Source organism: Sinocyclocheilus anshuiensis, unplaced genomic scaffold (genome assembly GCF_001515605.1).
Source record: "Sinocyclocheilus anshuiensis isolate Anshui unplaced genomic scaffold, SAMN03320099.WGS_v1.1 scaffold407, whole genome shotgun sequence".
Taxonomy (NCBI): Eukaryota; Metazoa; Chordata; class Actinopteri; order Cypriniformes; family Cyprinidae; genus Sinocyclocheilus; species Sinocyclocheilus anshuiensis.
Window position 1 is genome coordinate 918,785 of NW_015552593.1, and position 17,311 is coordinate 936,095.

The window sequence follows — 17,311 nt, forward strand, 5'->3', positions numbered from 1 at the left end:
GAACTTCTATAACTATCTTGTGTCATATATATATGGTTATTTGTATGTATGTATGTATCAAGAGCTCCTGTAAAACCACAACAAATTCCTTGTGTTTGCGCACACTTAAGTGGTAAATAAAGCTAATTCTGATTCTGATTCTAATAAGAAAGCACCCCTACAACAACTTCTGAAAGTGAACGGTTGTGTTTTACTCGAGCATTACATAAAAATGTCATTTTAACATTAGTGTAATCATTTTAACATGAGTTTAGGAACTGAATAATAAAAAGGAAAAATACAACACTGCTTAGTATTTACTCTATGAATTCAATATGCACTGATTCTTATTTAAGCTACAAAAGTTATTTAGGTAAGAGCAGTGAGTGATTTTCTCTTTGTCTTTTGTTCATGGCCCCAAATATTGCAAGCCGTAGCGATATGCATATTGCGATATGTACATTTGCGATATTTCAATAATTTATATACTGTATATTGCACAGCCCTAGTAGACAGCATCACTGATTATGAGTTCTATAGTATTTTGTCGCGCCACGCAACTCGAGTCCGGAGTAGACACAGTGTAACATTGGGTTTGCTTTGTTTCACAGTACTAATCTTTGCCTGGGTTGCAAACGTACGGGTGGGGCGGAGCTATCAAAATAGGGGCGAGACCCTTTTGGGGTAGGGGCGTGTTTGTTTTGGTGATTTGAAATATCAACACTGGCTACCAGAAATCACTTACCCCACCTTTAAATAAATGTGCATATTATTAAAGAGAGGTGTGCTATTGCTTTCACCCAACATTTAAGTAAATAAATAAATAAATATGCTAATTATTGAACATATTCAATACGAGCAAGAAAAATTACTAGAAAAAATACTTGAACTTGGATTTAGAAACAATTTTAACAAAAAAAAAAATACACATATCACCTTAATAGTCTAAAGGAGTGGATGTATAGTTCTATGGGAATTATTGACAGAAAACATTATTAGTGCAGAAATCTCCTGGTTCTGATTAGTATCCAATCAAAAAGACTGGGGTGAAAACACAAGAAACAGCAAGAGACAAGGGGTTTAAAAAAGAAGCAAAGCAAAGCAAGAAGAGGGGATGAGATCATCTGCTGAGGTGTGAAGGGAAAGAAACTGAGACATGACTCAGTAAGGGATTAAAGAGAAAAGGTTGGACCGTAAATTTTCCACGCAGGCCGACAGGTTGCGGCTGTTGCGAATTCTCGCAGTGGGGCTTCTGGCAGTTCCCACAGACATCCAGCTATGTTTAAAGCATTGCGATCCCAGCAGGGGGCGATTGGTCCTTGGAATAACTAGAGATGTTGAACGAGAAGCAGGGGGAAAAAAGATGACCGTTTCGAACGTTGTCAGGAGTGCTTGACGAAAGCGCAGCTCAAAGTGCTTTTTATGGAAAGATGCTCATTCTGGCTTGTCCTGGAAGAACAGTGCTCCTGTTGAGATTCTGAGAAATCCAGACTAGCCTTCGGTGAAGCGTTGCATAATCAAGAATTTCTACCATTGCTGTATTATTCCTCTTTATGTCTTCCTTTGGTTTTATTACTTGCACAGGAACATATGTTATCCTGAGCCGGTCGACAGGTCTGGCTCTCCACTGCTGGTGGGCTGTAAAAGAACAGAGGGCCACGAGCAGATAATGTATCTATCAGCATCTGGAGTCAGTGAGGATTGCGTGTAGGAACCAGAGGTAAGCTGCATGTGAAGCTAAAATCAGTGGGTCTGCTTCAATGTTAAGAGGGAAGTAGCAATTTGTTTTCGTCTATATGTAAACCATTGAAAAGGATTTTAGCAAAAAAAAAGTTATTTATTTGTACTTGATTTGTAGTCGCAAATTTCACCAATTTCCAATAGTGTCAAATTTCCATTTTATGTTTGGTTGAGATGGATTTAACATTATTTGTTTTGGGTGCCAGAGAAGAAAATAATATAGCAATTTTGAAAATAATCTTTATTTTCTCCAAAATTCTTTTAAAATGCTCCTATGGAAAACAGAATATGCAATATTTATTACAATGATAAAGAGATAAATATTAATAAAAAGCATACATGTATTTATTGCATGTCTTACATAAATGTAATTTATATATATACATATATTTTAAATATTTTATATTTAATATATGTATATTTTTTATTTCATAATTTTAACTGCAAATGCTGTAGCAAAAACCTGTTAAATTTTGGCAGGAAAAATGATGGAAAATGATATATTCAAATTTATAAAAAACAAAATACAAAAAAAATAAATAATTCACACACACAAACACACACACATGCATACACACACACACACACACACACACACACACACACACATTTATAAGTGTATATATGTATATACAAAAATATATTAAATATATAAAATACACACACACACACATATATATATATATATATATATATACAGAGAGAGAGAGATAGTTTGTAAACCAATAAGAAAATGTTATGTTAGTATATGGAAATTAATAACATTTATTCATGTTTTATATCTGGAGTCTCTGACACGCCTAAAATATTTTGTACATCTAACATTGCCAAATTGAAATATAGTTCAGAATCAGATCTCACAATATTAGTCATGATGTACCAAAACTCAACGTTAAGCATGTTTCCCGAGCTATGAAAAGATCCACAGAACATAAGGGTTAAGTTTCTTGTAGTCATGGTCTTTTATACGGCTTCGCAAATCAAATTGAAATTTAATTGAAGTCTTCTGTCCGTCCTGTCTCCAGGGGGCTGACCTGCAGACACTGTGAAAGAGTGAGGTCTACATAATTCAGGATGAAGTTGGCAGCGGTCTGGAGGGCGGGGATACCTGTGGAGTGTCCTCGGCTCAGGTTGCAGTGCTGTCAGCATCTGGCTGTTCCACACAGTGGGGCACACATGTAGAGGGGATGGGAGACAGGTGACACTGTCTCAGGCTTGAATTTCAGTGCAGTTCGCCTCAGCTGCCCAGTATTCAACACCACTAAACACCTTTCATCTTGGCTAATAGGTCCCACGGGAAAAGCCGTAAGGTGCCTGAGCCACATGCTAAAGACCGACTCTGTCTAAGACTATTTTCATACACTTCATGATGGAAAAAACTACACCCAGGTCATTTTTACCGATTCATTTTTGGTGGTTTTACAATACGGTAATGAGCATACCACACAGATCACTGCGTACGGTGTTAATTTGCGCAACCTATAGTGCGTGTGGTATATGACTCAAATCTGTCTGCAGGTAATGTCTGAGTGTTAAACAGCTTTGACTGCTTTCGATTTGGGTTCTGTTTATGTGCTTAAACTTACAGGTAAAGGGTTGAAGTGCTGGTCGACGAGGTGGTTGTATCCATAATCAAAAAAAGAATGTCGGAGTACAACATCAATCCCATGAGCTGCGGCGATACCGAGAGTGTTGAGCCACCTGAAGCCAGCAAAAACATTGAGATCATTAGGAATGCAACAGAATTTAGTGATTTGTCAGTTTTTTTCCACAGACAACTTTAATCAGTTACGTCTCCTTTCAGTATTTAAAAAACCATTTCTATTGGAAAAAAGACATTTGAAAAACAGCAGTGGAAAACAAATGTACAGTGCAGGTTGTACAAGGCAAATAAGCACTCTGGCTTTTTTTAAGATTTAATTTTGGCATTTTTGCCTTTGTAGACAGGAAAAGAAGTGGGAGAGAGAGGAGGGATGGGATCGGGACTTGAACTCGGGATGCTCGAAGCGCAAATGAGCACTTTGTATTAAACTACTACAAGGCCATAAAAATATCAGCAACATGAGTTGGACTTAGTTTCATGTGGCCTGACAGAAATTGTTCTCTTCAATGCAGTTGAGAGGTGTTTTTAACTGTGTCACAACTTAAATTCACTGTTCACAATTATATTGTTATATTGCAAGTATTTTTGTAAAACAGCTTATCTCAACAGCAACTGAGCGCTTAATGCTTTGCAGACTGTTACAGATCATGCATCTTTTTGTTTTTTGGACATTTAGGTTAGCTCAATCATAATTAGTTGAAATCCTGTATGCAATACAAGTAATGATATTTTTATATGGAGATCATCAAAAAAGTTGACTGCAGTTCCTATATACTACATGAAGATATTTTACTTACAGAAAACCAGCAGCAAATGTGTCGGATAAATTATTGGTGCCCCCTGCCCAAGCCGGACCAACTCCACCCAGCCACACATGCTTCTCTGGAGCATGAGTCTGCACAATCTGAAAGAAAACAAAGACAAAGCTTTAACTTTTAGATGAGACATATCATCAATAACTCATAACTGAGTGATGGAGAGTTGGGAAGGATTTATTCTTCTTTTGACTAGTCTGGTCCACTGAAAATGACTTTATAGTCACAAAGGTCATTTTAGGCTGGTAAATGTGAAATCCAAAATACGGTACTGTTCAAAAGATTTTGTGAAAGAAATTAATACTTTTATTCATCAAGGATGCATTAAATTAGTCAAAAGTGACAGTAAAGACATTTATTGTGCTTCTAAAGATTTCTATTTCAAATAAATGCTGTTCTTTATTAACTTTCAATTGATCAAAGAATATTGAAAAACTATCATGGATTACACAAAAATATTAAGCAGCACAACTGATTTCAACATTGATAATAATAAGAAATGTTTCTTGAGCAGCAAATAAGCATATTAGCATGATTTCTGAAGGATCATGTGACACTGAACACTGGAGCAATGACTGCTTTGCCATTACAGGAATTAATTCTATTTTAAAATATTAATTCACAGCATGACTGTTTTTATTGTATTTCTAATCAAAGAAATGCAGCCTTGGTCAAAATAAAAGACTTCTTTCAAAAATACTTACCCCAGTGTTTTGAATAGTAGTGTAGCTAAAAATAACGAACAAATAAATACATTTAATAATAAAATTATATGTACTATTGAAAATTAATAACAAATGTTGGTTATCTTTTAAAAGCCAGGTACGCAAACACAACTTTTCCCCTATGCAGCTGACTGATAAAAATCTGCATCCTGACTCCTGTTTTTGTGCTCAATATAAATCACTGTCCATGACTGTCCACGGGCTGATTTGAGATGAGATCCCAACTCTGCAGCACAATACTCAACCGACTGCCGTCCAGCTGCAGGGTCAGAGTCTGGTTATAATAGAACACATGTCTGGTATTAGGCATATTCCATAATAAGCCGAAGAAAGCCTCTCATACTCTCTACTTCTGATTCAGACACACTATGAACCTCAGGACCTGCTTCACTGAATGACATCCAGAAAATCAATGCTCAAGCATAAATCACCTCTCAAAATAAATATGACAGACCGCAGAAGGGTACATGTGTCGCCAAACCATCGAAGAACACCTGCAGAGCCACTCCAGAAAAAAAAAGATGTGAATTCCATCTTTTATGACCGATTTGAAGTTAAGAAGTGGAATAAGCACTTGTTCGTCTGACATCACGCATGTAATAGGCTCTAATCACCGTCCCACTGGGTTTGGGAGTGAACAAAACTTTGGCGTCTTTTGTTTGATATTTGTGAGGAAGGCCAGTTTTCCCCCTCTTTCACTTTTAGGGGAACACTGGACCAGATGTGTGAGTTTGAGATACATAAAACAGGAGAGCTGTGTATTTATAGATTGGGCCTCCTGAGGGAAGTCTTAAATGTTGTGAAACCTGGTACTGCTTATTAAACCGAAAGGGGACTGAGACATCATGAGGCTGAGGGGCGAACTTGTAAATTGTAAACCCAATCAAACGCTTTCCTCCTTTACTGTGCCCTGACCCACGCTCCCTTAACGGTAGGCCACCTATCAGACCGGAGACAGCTTGTTTGGATGGTGCAGCTGAGGACAAACCCAAGGCCCTTGAGATAAACACGGTTAATGAGCACTGGAGGGACTTACACGCTCTCACAACAACAACCTTAACGCATATTAGCACATCTCTGACCTACACATTCAAAAACAAAAGATATCTAGACTGGGTGTCTTTAAAAAAAAAAAACTTACCTTTAACACCTTGGTAATCTGCTCAGACAGGGTGTCCAGAAGTCTTGTCTTCATGAAGTCTTCTACTTTGGTCACCCGCCTGTCAATGTAGTAACTGCACACATAAGATAACATCTTGGTAAGAGCTATGAAATATAAAACTGATTAATTTGATATATTTTTAATTGAAAAAAAAGACATTATATACACATTTTTAATTGAATATACACGTGTTTTTGTTCAATTAAAAATATATGTATACAATATATTAATATTTGAAAATTAAATGTATATATTAATACACAGTAATATACATTTAATGCTTTTGAAAGAATTTTATGCTCACCATGCTGCCTTTATATGATCAAAAATACAGTAAAAGCAATGCAATTACAATTACATTGTAATATTTTATTGCAATATGATTAAATATTAAAATGTCTTGATGAATAAAAGTATTCATTTATTTTTAAAAAGAAAACCAACCAAAATGTTCTTAATATGTGTTACATAATGTATACAGTTTATTATATTATATACACACAACATATTCATATTTCGTAGCATCTATTAAATGATGAAACAATATGACACACACACACACACACACACACACACACAGACACACACACACACACACACTAAACATTAACTTGATGGAAATATTTTCACTTGTATAAAAAGAAAATTAGATATATTGCATTACTGCGTATTCAAATTCAAATTGTGTGTGTGTGCTATAATTTACAGATATATTTTCTTTTCAAGCTACACAGACTATACTGTGATTCAGCAATTGATTAACACATTTGTACCTTATTTCAATGTAAAAATAATATTATATTTTCCCTCAAAAAAAAAAAAGTCTGTGACTGGAGAATAACGTCGAATAAAAACAAACAGCAAAATGGCAATGCTATCAATCTTAATGTTACCAGTACAATATGAAATAACACAATCCACATTTTTCCACTTCAGTGAGCAAAGTTCAGAATATGAATTAAATGCATTAAAGGCCAGACTGCAGGTTTATACACAAAATAACTAACAGACTGAGCCCATGAATTATATTAAGATGTAAAAGCAGACATCGGTGACAAGAGACAGGGCTCTTTTTGGTCAAAGAGAGATAGAGAGAGAGAGAGAGAAAGTTGGGGATGAAGTAGCTGTGGGCCGGCCATCTGGAGGAGGGTGTGAAAAGAGGGCCTCAATGAACTGCACCATTTTCAAGCAATATGTCTGAAGATCTTGACGTATCTGAAGGAAAAGTGGTTCTCTGTGGACACTGACCCTCAAAATTAATAGTCTCTATGGGATTAAAGCTGCACAAATAGAGGCAACAAATCTTCATTATCTTTGGACCTCAAACAGCAATGAACAACTCTCAACCTCCCTAGCATTATATTTAGGTAATGTGTATCCATTTGTGGTGTTTTAGATTCTGCTTGTAAGGTACATTCTCGACGACCGACTTCTGAATTTAGCATTCAAAACAGAGGAGACGTCTGGAAGAAGAGTGAAAGAAAAGCGCATCTGTTCCATGGGAGACAGAGACTCCTAATGTAAGAGATAAAGAATAAATTAGACAGGTTTTATTGCTCAGAGGCTTTTCTTTCATAGCACAGGACACTTAATTGAATTCTTATGTTTTATTTTTATATTAACTTTATTTCAGATGTTCCTCTAAAATTCGCCATACTGTAATACCATAAAGAGACGTATGTAAGACAATATGATAATATTTTCAGCACATGCTGAAAATTCAGCTTTGCCAACACAGGAATAAATTATATAATTTTAATATTTAATAATAGTTTTTATACTTTTAAATAATTTTTATTATATAAAAACTATAAAAAAGCATACATTACATTACGAAGCAAGAGACTATATGCTCTTCATTTAATTTTATAAAAACAATTTAGATATTAAAAAAAGATTATGAAATGGCATGATGTTGATGAGATGCCAGTTTTCCCTGTTTAGTGTGTTTTTTTGTAATGGTTTGTCTATTGACACACAGTAGGACAAATTGTAGTATATAGAGTATACAGAGCAAACTGTATACACATTCAACTGAAGTAATTCCACTGGAGAAAAAAAATTGGTGTAGAAACAGTTTTCACTCAGACATTGCTAGTAAATGTCACCATTAATTACAAAGAAACAGCAGGTGAGACATTAAAGCTGCAGTCCGTAAGTTTTGCCTCTTTGTCGCCATCTCTGTTTGAAAACCTGCAACTGCAGCTGTGTGCGGAATTATCTTCCTTGTGTGGGTTGTGCGCCGGCACGGCTCCAGCGCGGATGAATCTAATGTTCTGAGGAGTATGTGTGGCAGTCAGTCACCGCACCGGTGTGGATATTGTACTTTGCACTCACAGATTCTAGCCTACGTCTTGGAATATATGACCCAAATAAGAATTTTCACCAGATATTGCCATCTGAACAAGTAAGTAACAAGTCTGCCACGTTTGTTCTGACCAACTGAGGAAAAAAGCATTACAATAAATCGCACTACCAATGGTGATTTAATCTAAATGAGCTCATATCACATCAAACCGTGCAAATTATTATTATTGTTATACTTTATTCTCAAATTGTTAATGTTAACAACATCATGCGTGACTATGAGTATAGTGTGTATAAGTGAGTAGATTTCAATTTCTGCACAGTCTAATCTAATTGTCATACCACTCGAATTTCATATTAAGAAATTCTTTTAACCCAAAAAGCAAGTTATGCTCCCTTCGAACTGGTTGTCTATAAAATACTAATCTTGTGTAATCCCAGGCTATCTGTAATCAGAAGCACATTTAAAACTGGAATATAATTTAATTTCATTCGCATGTGTTTCATAAACATAATCCTTTCTGGATTAAAATCCCCCATCAAAATGATACATTTAATTATTCTAGCAGCTGTGAGAAAAGGCTATAAACGATCCGCCACCTGCAGGATCCTCACATGCGATAGCCTAGTAGCCGGGACAACTTCTTTATGTTTACAGACGTGATGTAATGACGCAGCAGCATGCTCAAATTTCGCATGAAAACCTACCTGTACCACTCAAATTAGAAAACATTATTATAAACTGACCGTTGTGAATCGGTCTAAAGTAAGGCGATAGTTTCGAACACTGGCTGGTTATGTACTTGCTCAAATATTGATTTCGGATCATTTTTAACCAAAAAAAGTTACGGACTGCAGCTTAAAACTAAACATGCAATTTTTAAGTAGAATTACGGAAATTGTATTTTCTTGTAATTAATGCATTTCAATAATCCTTATTTACAACTTTGAAACATAATTTTTTTTTACAGTGTACAAGAGCCACAATAAGCGTTTAAATAACTTGTGAGGGCTCTTATTCCAGGAATCCTCCTTTACTGTAAAATGATAATTGAGCATCAGAACGTGTGAGCGCATATGGATTGAGTTTGACTGAGTAGGTGGTGTTTTTATGAAATCTTCCTCTCTGACACCCTTTCCTACTTCCGTTTCCTTTAATCAGGGTTGACCTTTAGATTAATGAGTCTGTTTGGGCCACCCTCTCTCTGCAGACGCAGGGGGGCCGTCTAATTGAGGGAGAAATGCAAACTTGTTTATGTCCTTATAACTTTTAATGACCGCAGCTATTGCATGCACTTGATAAAACACTTCTCATTACTGAATAATTCAAAGCCACTCAGCATGGAACTAATTAAAGTCATTGAAAGCACATCCAGTCGCCATTGTGCTGGGAGATTAAAGAAAGCCGCTAATGAGCGCGTTTCTGATTATTAAAGTTCGCCATATTGCGACGCGGTGTTGAGCAAGTCAGGCACTTTCTGAGTGAGAGGTTATAAAGCGACAGCCCATCTAAAGGAAAACTCAACAAGAACGAGATGTACAAAAATAGCCCTGCATATTTCGCTGAAGCTCTCTGATCACAGCATCTGTGATTTCTCATGATTATCACACAGGACAAACTCTAGCTGACTCTAGCTGGAACTCAGCTTGTCTGTCTGCAGCAGTCGGCAGAGACTTAAGCCCAGCACTGCGGTTATAAAGCACAAAATAGTATCTCGTGTCCACACAAGCTTTTTCAGGGCTCAACAATACGTTTTTTTTTGACGGCCCAATCGGGCCAGTAGTTCAGATTTGAGACCCAGCACAAGGAATAGCAAAAACAAACAAACAAACAAACAAACACATAAAAGTTAAATAAATATTTTTTTTTTATTTACTTGCATAATTTTCTTTACAAAACTACATACAAAAATTAAGAAAATTTATAATTTAATGAAAAAAATATATAATACATTTCTTAATGTGTGTTTAAAGTGATTAATATTAAAATAAAAAATATAAAATAAAATATAAACAATTTAAATAAAAGATAAATGAAAGTAGAGAGATAAATTCATGATAATTTAAAATAGGAGATGTATTCATTTATCTTTTTCTAACAAAACACTTTTTTAAACTAAAATTAAACACTTTAAAAAGAAATAGATGGGGCCACTTTAACAAGAATTTTTTAAAATTAAATTATACATTTCCTTGAATTTTGTGTGTAATTTTGTAAAAAAAAAAAAATAATTAAAAATAAATAAATAAATAAAAAATGCACAAATAATTTTGTTAGTTCAAATATACAGCTGCCAAAAAAGGGATAATTCCACCTCAAGAGTTGTTTGCATTAATTTTGTAAAGAAAATGTAACATTTAAGCATTTTCTTACGAAAATACTTCTATTACCTGTTGTAACTTATTTAATGAAAAATGTATTTACAAAAGTTAAAACAAATAATTTAAGTATTTAATTTGAAAAATATAAAAATAAAAAATAAAAATTGTGCAGCAATAACTTGTCAGTGACAGCTATAAATTCATAAAACACACTTAGCCCAGCCCCAGACTGTTATTTATCATATTGAAGCCACTCTAACTTTTGTTTTCAAGACTATTCCAAATCAATCACAAATCAGAAAAAAATGTAATTTCTCTCAGCCAACTAGATAACTTCTTCAATGAAAACATTTAAATCAACAGACTCCAGTTTCAACATTCAATACACAGAAAACCAAATAGACAAGCAACAGTTTCGTCAATTGGCCCGAAACTATCTTATACACCGATATATCAGAGCCAGCCAAAGATCCAAAAGGTCCAGAATTTCAGACACGTTCCATAAAAAAAAAAAATAATAATAAAAATATTAAAAAACTGCATTTTATGCAACATCCAGAGCTGTATCTGCAATTATCAGAGAAAAAAACTAGGGGAAGTTCCAAAGAAGTACACACATAGTTCACTGTTAACCCCGATAACAACTTCCTTTCCTAAAATTAATGACCTGATATCTGGCATTACCTCATTTCCTGGTCTAGTGCATCAAACTGGAAGTTTGGGCTAGACCTAGAAGTGCAATTTGTAAAACTCTCTATTTTAAGGATCTGGAAATCTTTTACATAGTTTGATTATTGTTCATTTTACTTTTATTTTGAAGGTAATAATTTCTGTGCAGGTGAATGAATGAACATGGCAACACCCAAGAAGGGCTACACAGTTAATGCTATACATTCAAGTTTATGCAAATACAATGCATAAATCAGACCTTGCATTATTCGAAACCTGTTTGGTGCAAAACCTGCCAGGTACATAAAAACTGGTGACTGTTAATCATACAAAACAAAGAGCATCATTGCATGAGTCACGACATCATTTATCCTCCACAATTTGGTTGCCAGAAGACCGCTGTGTTGTCAACGAACACCTGCCAAGCTCACCGTAGCATTGCAATTTTGTTTCTATACACGTCATTTTCCAAGCACTGGGAATGGGCTGGTTTTATAGTCAGAGAAATGATGTTAGAAAAACCCACATCTGTCTAATGAAGGCAGCATAAATACTCTAGAACTAATGAGGACACACTTGGATACAGTCAGGGTTGGGCTAGAGAACAAAGACATGACAACAACATAAAAAGTGAAGTTCAAAATAAAAGTCAACGGCAAACTAAAAGAAAGACAAGAGATGCCCGTTCCCAAACTCCACAAACACTTCTAATTAGGGATGCACGATATATCGGCCACCATATCGGTTTCGGCCGATAAATGCTCATTTTTTCTGTTATCGGTATCGGCCCGATAAGAAAATTTGGCCGATATCTTAAAGCCGATAAATAATGCATTATTTCCTTCAGAGACACTTGACATGAGATGACTTGTTTGCATTATTTATGCATTATTTTATTTATTTGTAAGACTTTTTATGATGAAATTTGGTAATAGGAGAGTAACATTATTTTAACAACGTACACTGTTCAAACTAGGCTGCTTATGTTGAAGTGTTTGGGATGTGGCTTTTAATGATGAGACCTTTTTTATAATCAGGCTCTCAAAAAGTATATAAAAATTTGGATATAGATTTATCGGCCAACATATCGGTTATCGGCTTTCAAATAAAAAAAATTATCGGTTATCGGTATCGGCCAAAATGTTCATATCGGTGCATCCCTAAAACCCATTTCAGTCTCTGATGGACAGACGCAACAGCTCAATTCACTCTCTAAGTAGAAAACACGCAGTCCTCGCCTCTATACGAAGTTAATAGGATAGAGGGGTTTGAAATAAGTGGTTATTTAGAGATGAATACCTTTAGCCTTAGGAAAACAGCTGCTCTAATCCATGAAGAGGCTTTACCATTCTGTTACAGGTGAAGCATAACTGATCCCACTTAGTAAAACTACTATAGTACTAATACAGTATATGGTGCACAAATGTGAAGTATTTATATTTATGCATATGTAAATGTATATACATATTTATATATACATATATTATATACACTATTGTTAAAAATGTAAGGGCCAGTGAAATTTGTTTTTTAAATGAATACTTTTATTCAACAAAGGTGCATTAAATAAGATTTGATCATAAAGACATTCGTAATGCTACAAAAGATTTCGAGTTACACTATAAATGAACAATAGGTTTTATTTATCAAAGATTCCTGAAAAATAATGAATCACAGTTTCCATAAAAACATTAAGTCACACAACTGTTTCAACACTGATATTAATAATAAAAGATTCTTCAGCAAAAATCAGCATATTAAAAATATCTAAAGGATCTGAAAATTCAGCTTTGCCATCACAGGAATACATTGCATTTTAAAATATATTAAAATAGAAAACAGCTGTTTTAAATGAATAACTTTAATAATATTTCAGAAAATGTGTGTTTTACTGTATTTTTGCAGCCCTGGTGAGCATGAGGCCAAAAACACACATGCAAAAAACTTTTTTGAATGGTGGAGTATTACCTACATGTATACATTTATATTATTGTATGCGCTACAATGCGATACAAACATGGTATGAACAGTTATAAAATAGAAATATTTTGCTTGAAATTATGAAAGGAATGTTAATTGTTTTGTTAGTGAGAAGTACTATTGAACACACACTAACTGTTGACGTCTTTTACAACGCTTCTCAGTAATGGTACTTAACCAGATTAGGAAAAAAGGCTCAAATTAGAGGCCTGCATGTGTTTGCTGGGAGTGTAAATTTACCTTCCAGCACATCATCCCACCTCACAGGTGTTAGAAATGAACTCTACGGTTGATAAACAACAGAACACAGCGACAGACATTTTGTATTGCCACTGTTGATGTCTAGAGAGCAAGGCAGCCAATGACCGATATATTATACAATTTAAATGTATGCAAATGAGATAATGAGCATTTTACACAGTGGTCACGTAAAGCATTCAATATTAACTTTGAACATTCATTAAGAAATGTGTCATAATATTCGAAAACAGAAAATGCAAATGACAATGCAGTCGATTGTGAAAATGACACTACGTTAACCAGTACCTCTTCGATTGACCAAGCTGATGGCGATAATCGCAAAATAGCCAAAAAAAAAAACACAAGTTAATTGTCCTGGCCGATATGCCAAGCAAAAACTATTGTGCATAACAAATTATGAAATTAACAATATCAAAATGTCATCACCGATGAAGGACCTAAACCTATGGAAGCCTGTTTTCATCACTAAATAAAAAATAAATCTCACAAAATTTCACAATTCTAACTTTTTCCACACAATTGTGATTTTACATCTCACAATTCTGACTTGTTACTCAGAATTGCGAGATATAAATGCACAATTGCGAGTTATAAAGTCAGAACTGTGTGAAATAAAGTGGCAATTGCATGTTATAAAGTCAGAATTGATATAAAGATATAAACTCGCAATTTTGACATTTTTCTCAGAACTCCAAGTTTATATCTAGCAATTCTAACTTTATAACATACAATTGTGAGACATATAAACCTGCAGAATTTGACTTTATAACTCGCAATTGTTTATATCTCACAATTCTGACTTCTTTTCTGAAGTCAAAATTGTGAGAAAAAAATTAGAATTGTGAGATATAAACTCACAATAGCAAGAAAATAATCTGAATTGTTTAAATCTTGCAATTCCAACTTTATTTCTTGCAACTGCGAGTTTATATCTCACAATTCTAACTTTATAACATGCAGTTGTGAGACATATAAACTTGCAAATTTAAGAAAATGTTTTCCTCAGAATTTGACTTTATAACTCGCAATTGTGTTTATATCTCACAATTCTGACTTCTTTTATCAGAATTGTCTAAAAAAAGTAAGAAATAATCTGAATTGTTTAAATCTTGCAATTCCAACTTTATTTCTTGCAATTGCGAGTTTATATCTCACAATTTTGACTTTATAACTCGCAACTGCAAGTTTGGATCACGCAGTTCTGAGAAAAAAATCTGAATTGAGGGATATAAATTCTCAAATGCGAGAAAAACAGTCAGAATTGTGAAATAAAAAGTCACAATTACCTTTTTGAATTTTTATTCAGTGGCAGAAACAGGCTTCCATATAAACGCATGGTTCTCAACTGGTTGCCTCAGGACATCAGAAAGAAAACCCAATGCAGTACCAAAATTGTTCATTGTACTTAAAATCCAACATTGAAATTTATTAATAGAACTACTTACTGCCCAACAATGACAAATTTTGAAAAACAATTTTGTAAATGTATAAACAACATAGCAACTTCCTTATTAAAAGTGGCTAGACCTATTTGTTTTCCTCTCCTAACTATATATGGCTTGTTGCATTTTTTATATTTGTACTTTTGCATTGTTTTTCCCCTGCAGTATCAGAACAGTCCTGCGGCTCATTTATGGGTCGTGACCCACCACTTGAGAACAACTGACACTTTTGCATTCGCATTCTGTTTTGTTTCATACCACAGCAATGTTGTATAACAACTTTAGAAAGATGATCTCAAATTTCCATAAACAATAGGGAATAATAAAAGGTTAGAATTTAAAAAAGGTCAAATACCTACTGTTGCCACGTTACTGCGTCAACCACAGAACCACTGTTTTTCATAAACCTGTGAAAGAGAGAGAAAAACTATTATCAGTACATATCGGTATTTTATATGGAAGCTTATTATAGCACTGGAAAAACAGTCTGCTCCGCCATCATAAATGACTCTTACACAAAGGAACTGATAGCCAAACGCACACGGCTGCATGGCTAACAGGAGGTGTCTGTTTATTTCACCGCTGACACTGATCTCTCATGCTGTGAGTAAATTTGTGCAGAGAGGAGTTTACCAGGGAGCTGAGTAATCTTAATCAAACGAGGGAACAAAATTCCTTATAGGGAGCAAAGTTTCTAAACAGTTGATCGTTTGATGGCAGTTTCACACAGAAAAACAGCGACCACCCTTTCTCTCCAAAACTCCATGCCGTCCCATAATTCCCCTCTTGTCTCCCTCTCTTTCCCTTTGTCTGTCCGCTGAGTTAAAACTGCATTTATCATTTCCATCTGAACGAGACTGGTAGCAGCAAGGGGTGGCGTCTCGTTCCGAGGAAGACCTTCGACAAAGCACTTGTGGTTGTAATACAAAGTTTCATTTCAGCCTGCCAAAGTTATGACTGCTCAAAAGCCCCCACATGAAAACACAAGGCGGCTTATGGCAGAAAAGTAAAGGGGCGCACCTAAACTACACAATACAAATCACACAGAGCAAAGAAATGGATGCCAAAAATATGACAGAAAGCTATAGTGCTGGCCCAGGTTTTCCTTCTTGAAATATAATTTACTTGAGAAGCAAGATTGCATAAGATATTAAGGCTTCTAGTTAGTGGTTGGCGATATGACCAAATTTGAATCAATTTTATTTCACGTTCACAATATAATTGTTATGATAGGTTGTTACAATTTTTAGATGACACTGAAATTCCACAATTATGCATTCTATACAATAACTAATACAAATAAAAAGAGCTCAAACTTAATTAAAGGGGTGGTTCACTGATTTTTTCTAGGCTTGATTGTGTTTATGGGGTGCAGTCTAACTGTGTTAATGCTTCGTTTAAAAAAAAAAATCCATTATTTTTCACATAATTTACCTTTATTCCACACCGCTCTGTCCCTTCTCTGAGAAACTCGCTGATCATTTCCTGCTTTTATGAAGCCCTTTTATCCTGATTAAAGCTTTAATATAGTACGGCAACTGCTGTATATGTTTAATGCTTCTCATAGCTATGTGAAAATAATTGTATAATTGTAACAGTTCATTGTTGGAGCTGAGCTGAATGAGAGAAAGAGAGAGAGAGAGAGAAACCGCTGCTTTAGAACATTGATTCTGAAACTTGTGAATCTATTAGAATCGTTAGAAGACAGAATCGCGATTCATATATGAATAGATTTTTATGTGCACCTCTAGTTTTCTGTTCCTCTTCTCTAATGGTGTTTCACACCGCACGTGTAAGCAGAGCGTATTTTTTTCGGCGCGCATGTTAACAGATTAGAGCTTTCACACCGCACGCAGAGGCGGCGCGGCAGCGCGTAGCAGGAGCAGAGCAGAAGCGGCAGCGCCGTGATAGTTTCGGCGCCGAGTCTATTTTTGCTGTGCCGCTTATGCTGAATTAAAGCCACAGTGCATTTTTCCTGATCAAAATTGACCTGATTAACATGAAAAATGACACATTTCACTGTAAAATCACGTGAGGTGTTTCGTGTTTCACAATCATGGGGTAAAAGGCACACAGTAGCTATTGATAAATACTTTAGCTAAAAAAAATTTTTATACTAATGTCTGTTAATACTCGTTCAAAACAATCACTTTAGCAAAGTTTGTACTAGGCTATTTTCTGCTTATTTTGATAAATAATGTTCAATAAATATACTGTCATTAAAATGTTAATATAAAAATATATTTTAAAATACAGAAACAAAATAAAAAGTAAAGATTCTGAAAGCATTGAAGGAGATCCCATAA

At 34.9% G+C, this 17,311-nt stretch overlaps 1 protein-coding gene across 1 annotated transcript in view; it reads right to left on the bottom strand.

Moving 5' to 3' along the window:
• The window catches only part of hpse2 (heparanase 2), an 87,198-nt gene that overhangs the window by 26,168 nt on the left and 43,719 nt on the right, over positions 1–17,311 (bottom strand). Inside the window, exons 6-9 of the mRNA XM_016456497.1 lie at positions 15,365–15,412; positions 6,004–6,097; positions 4,120–4,226; positions 3,306–3,420 (exon numbers count right to left, since the gene is read on the bottom strand). Of these exons, the coding sequence (XP_016311983.1) occupies positions 3,306–3,420; positions 4,120–4,226; positions 6,004–6,097; positions 15,365–15,412 (364 nt within the window). The remainder of the gene's footprint in view (positions 1–3,305; positions 3,421–4,119; positions 4,227–6,003; positions 6,098–15,364; positions 15,413–17,311) is intronic.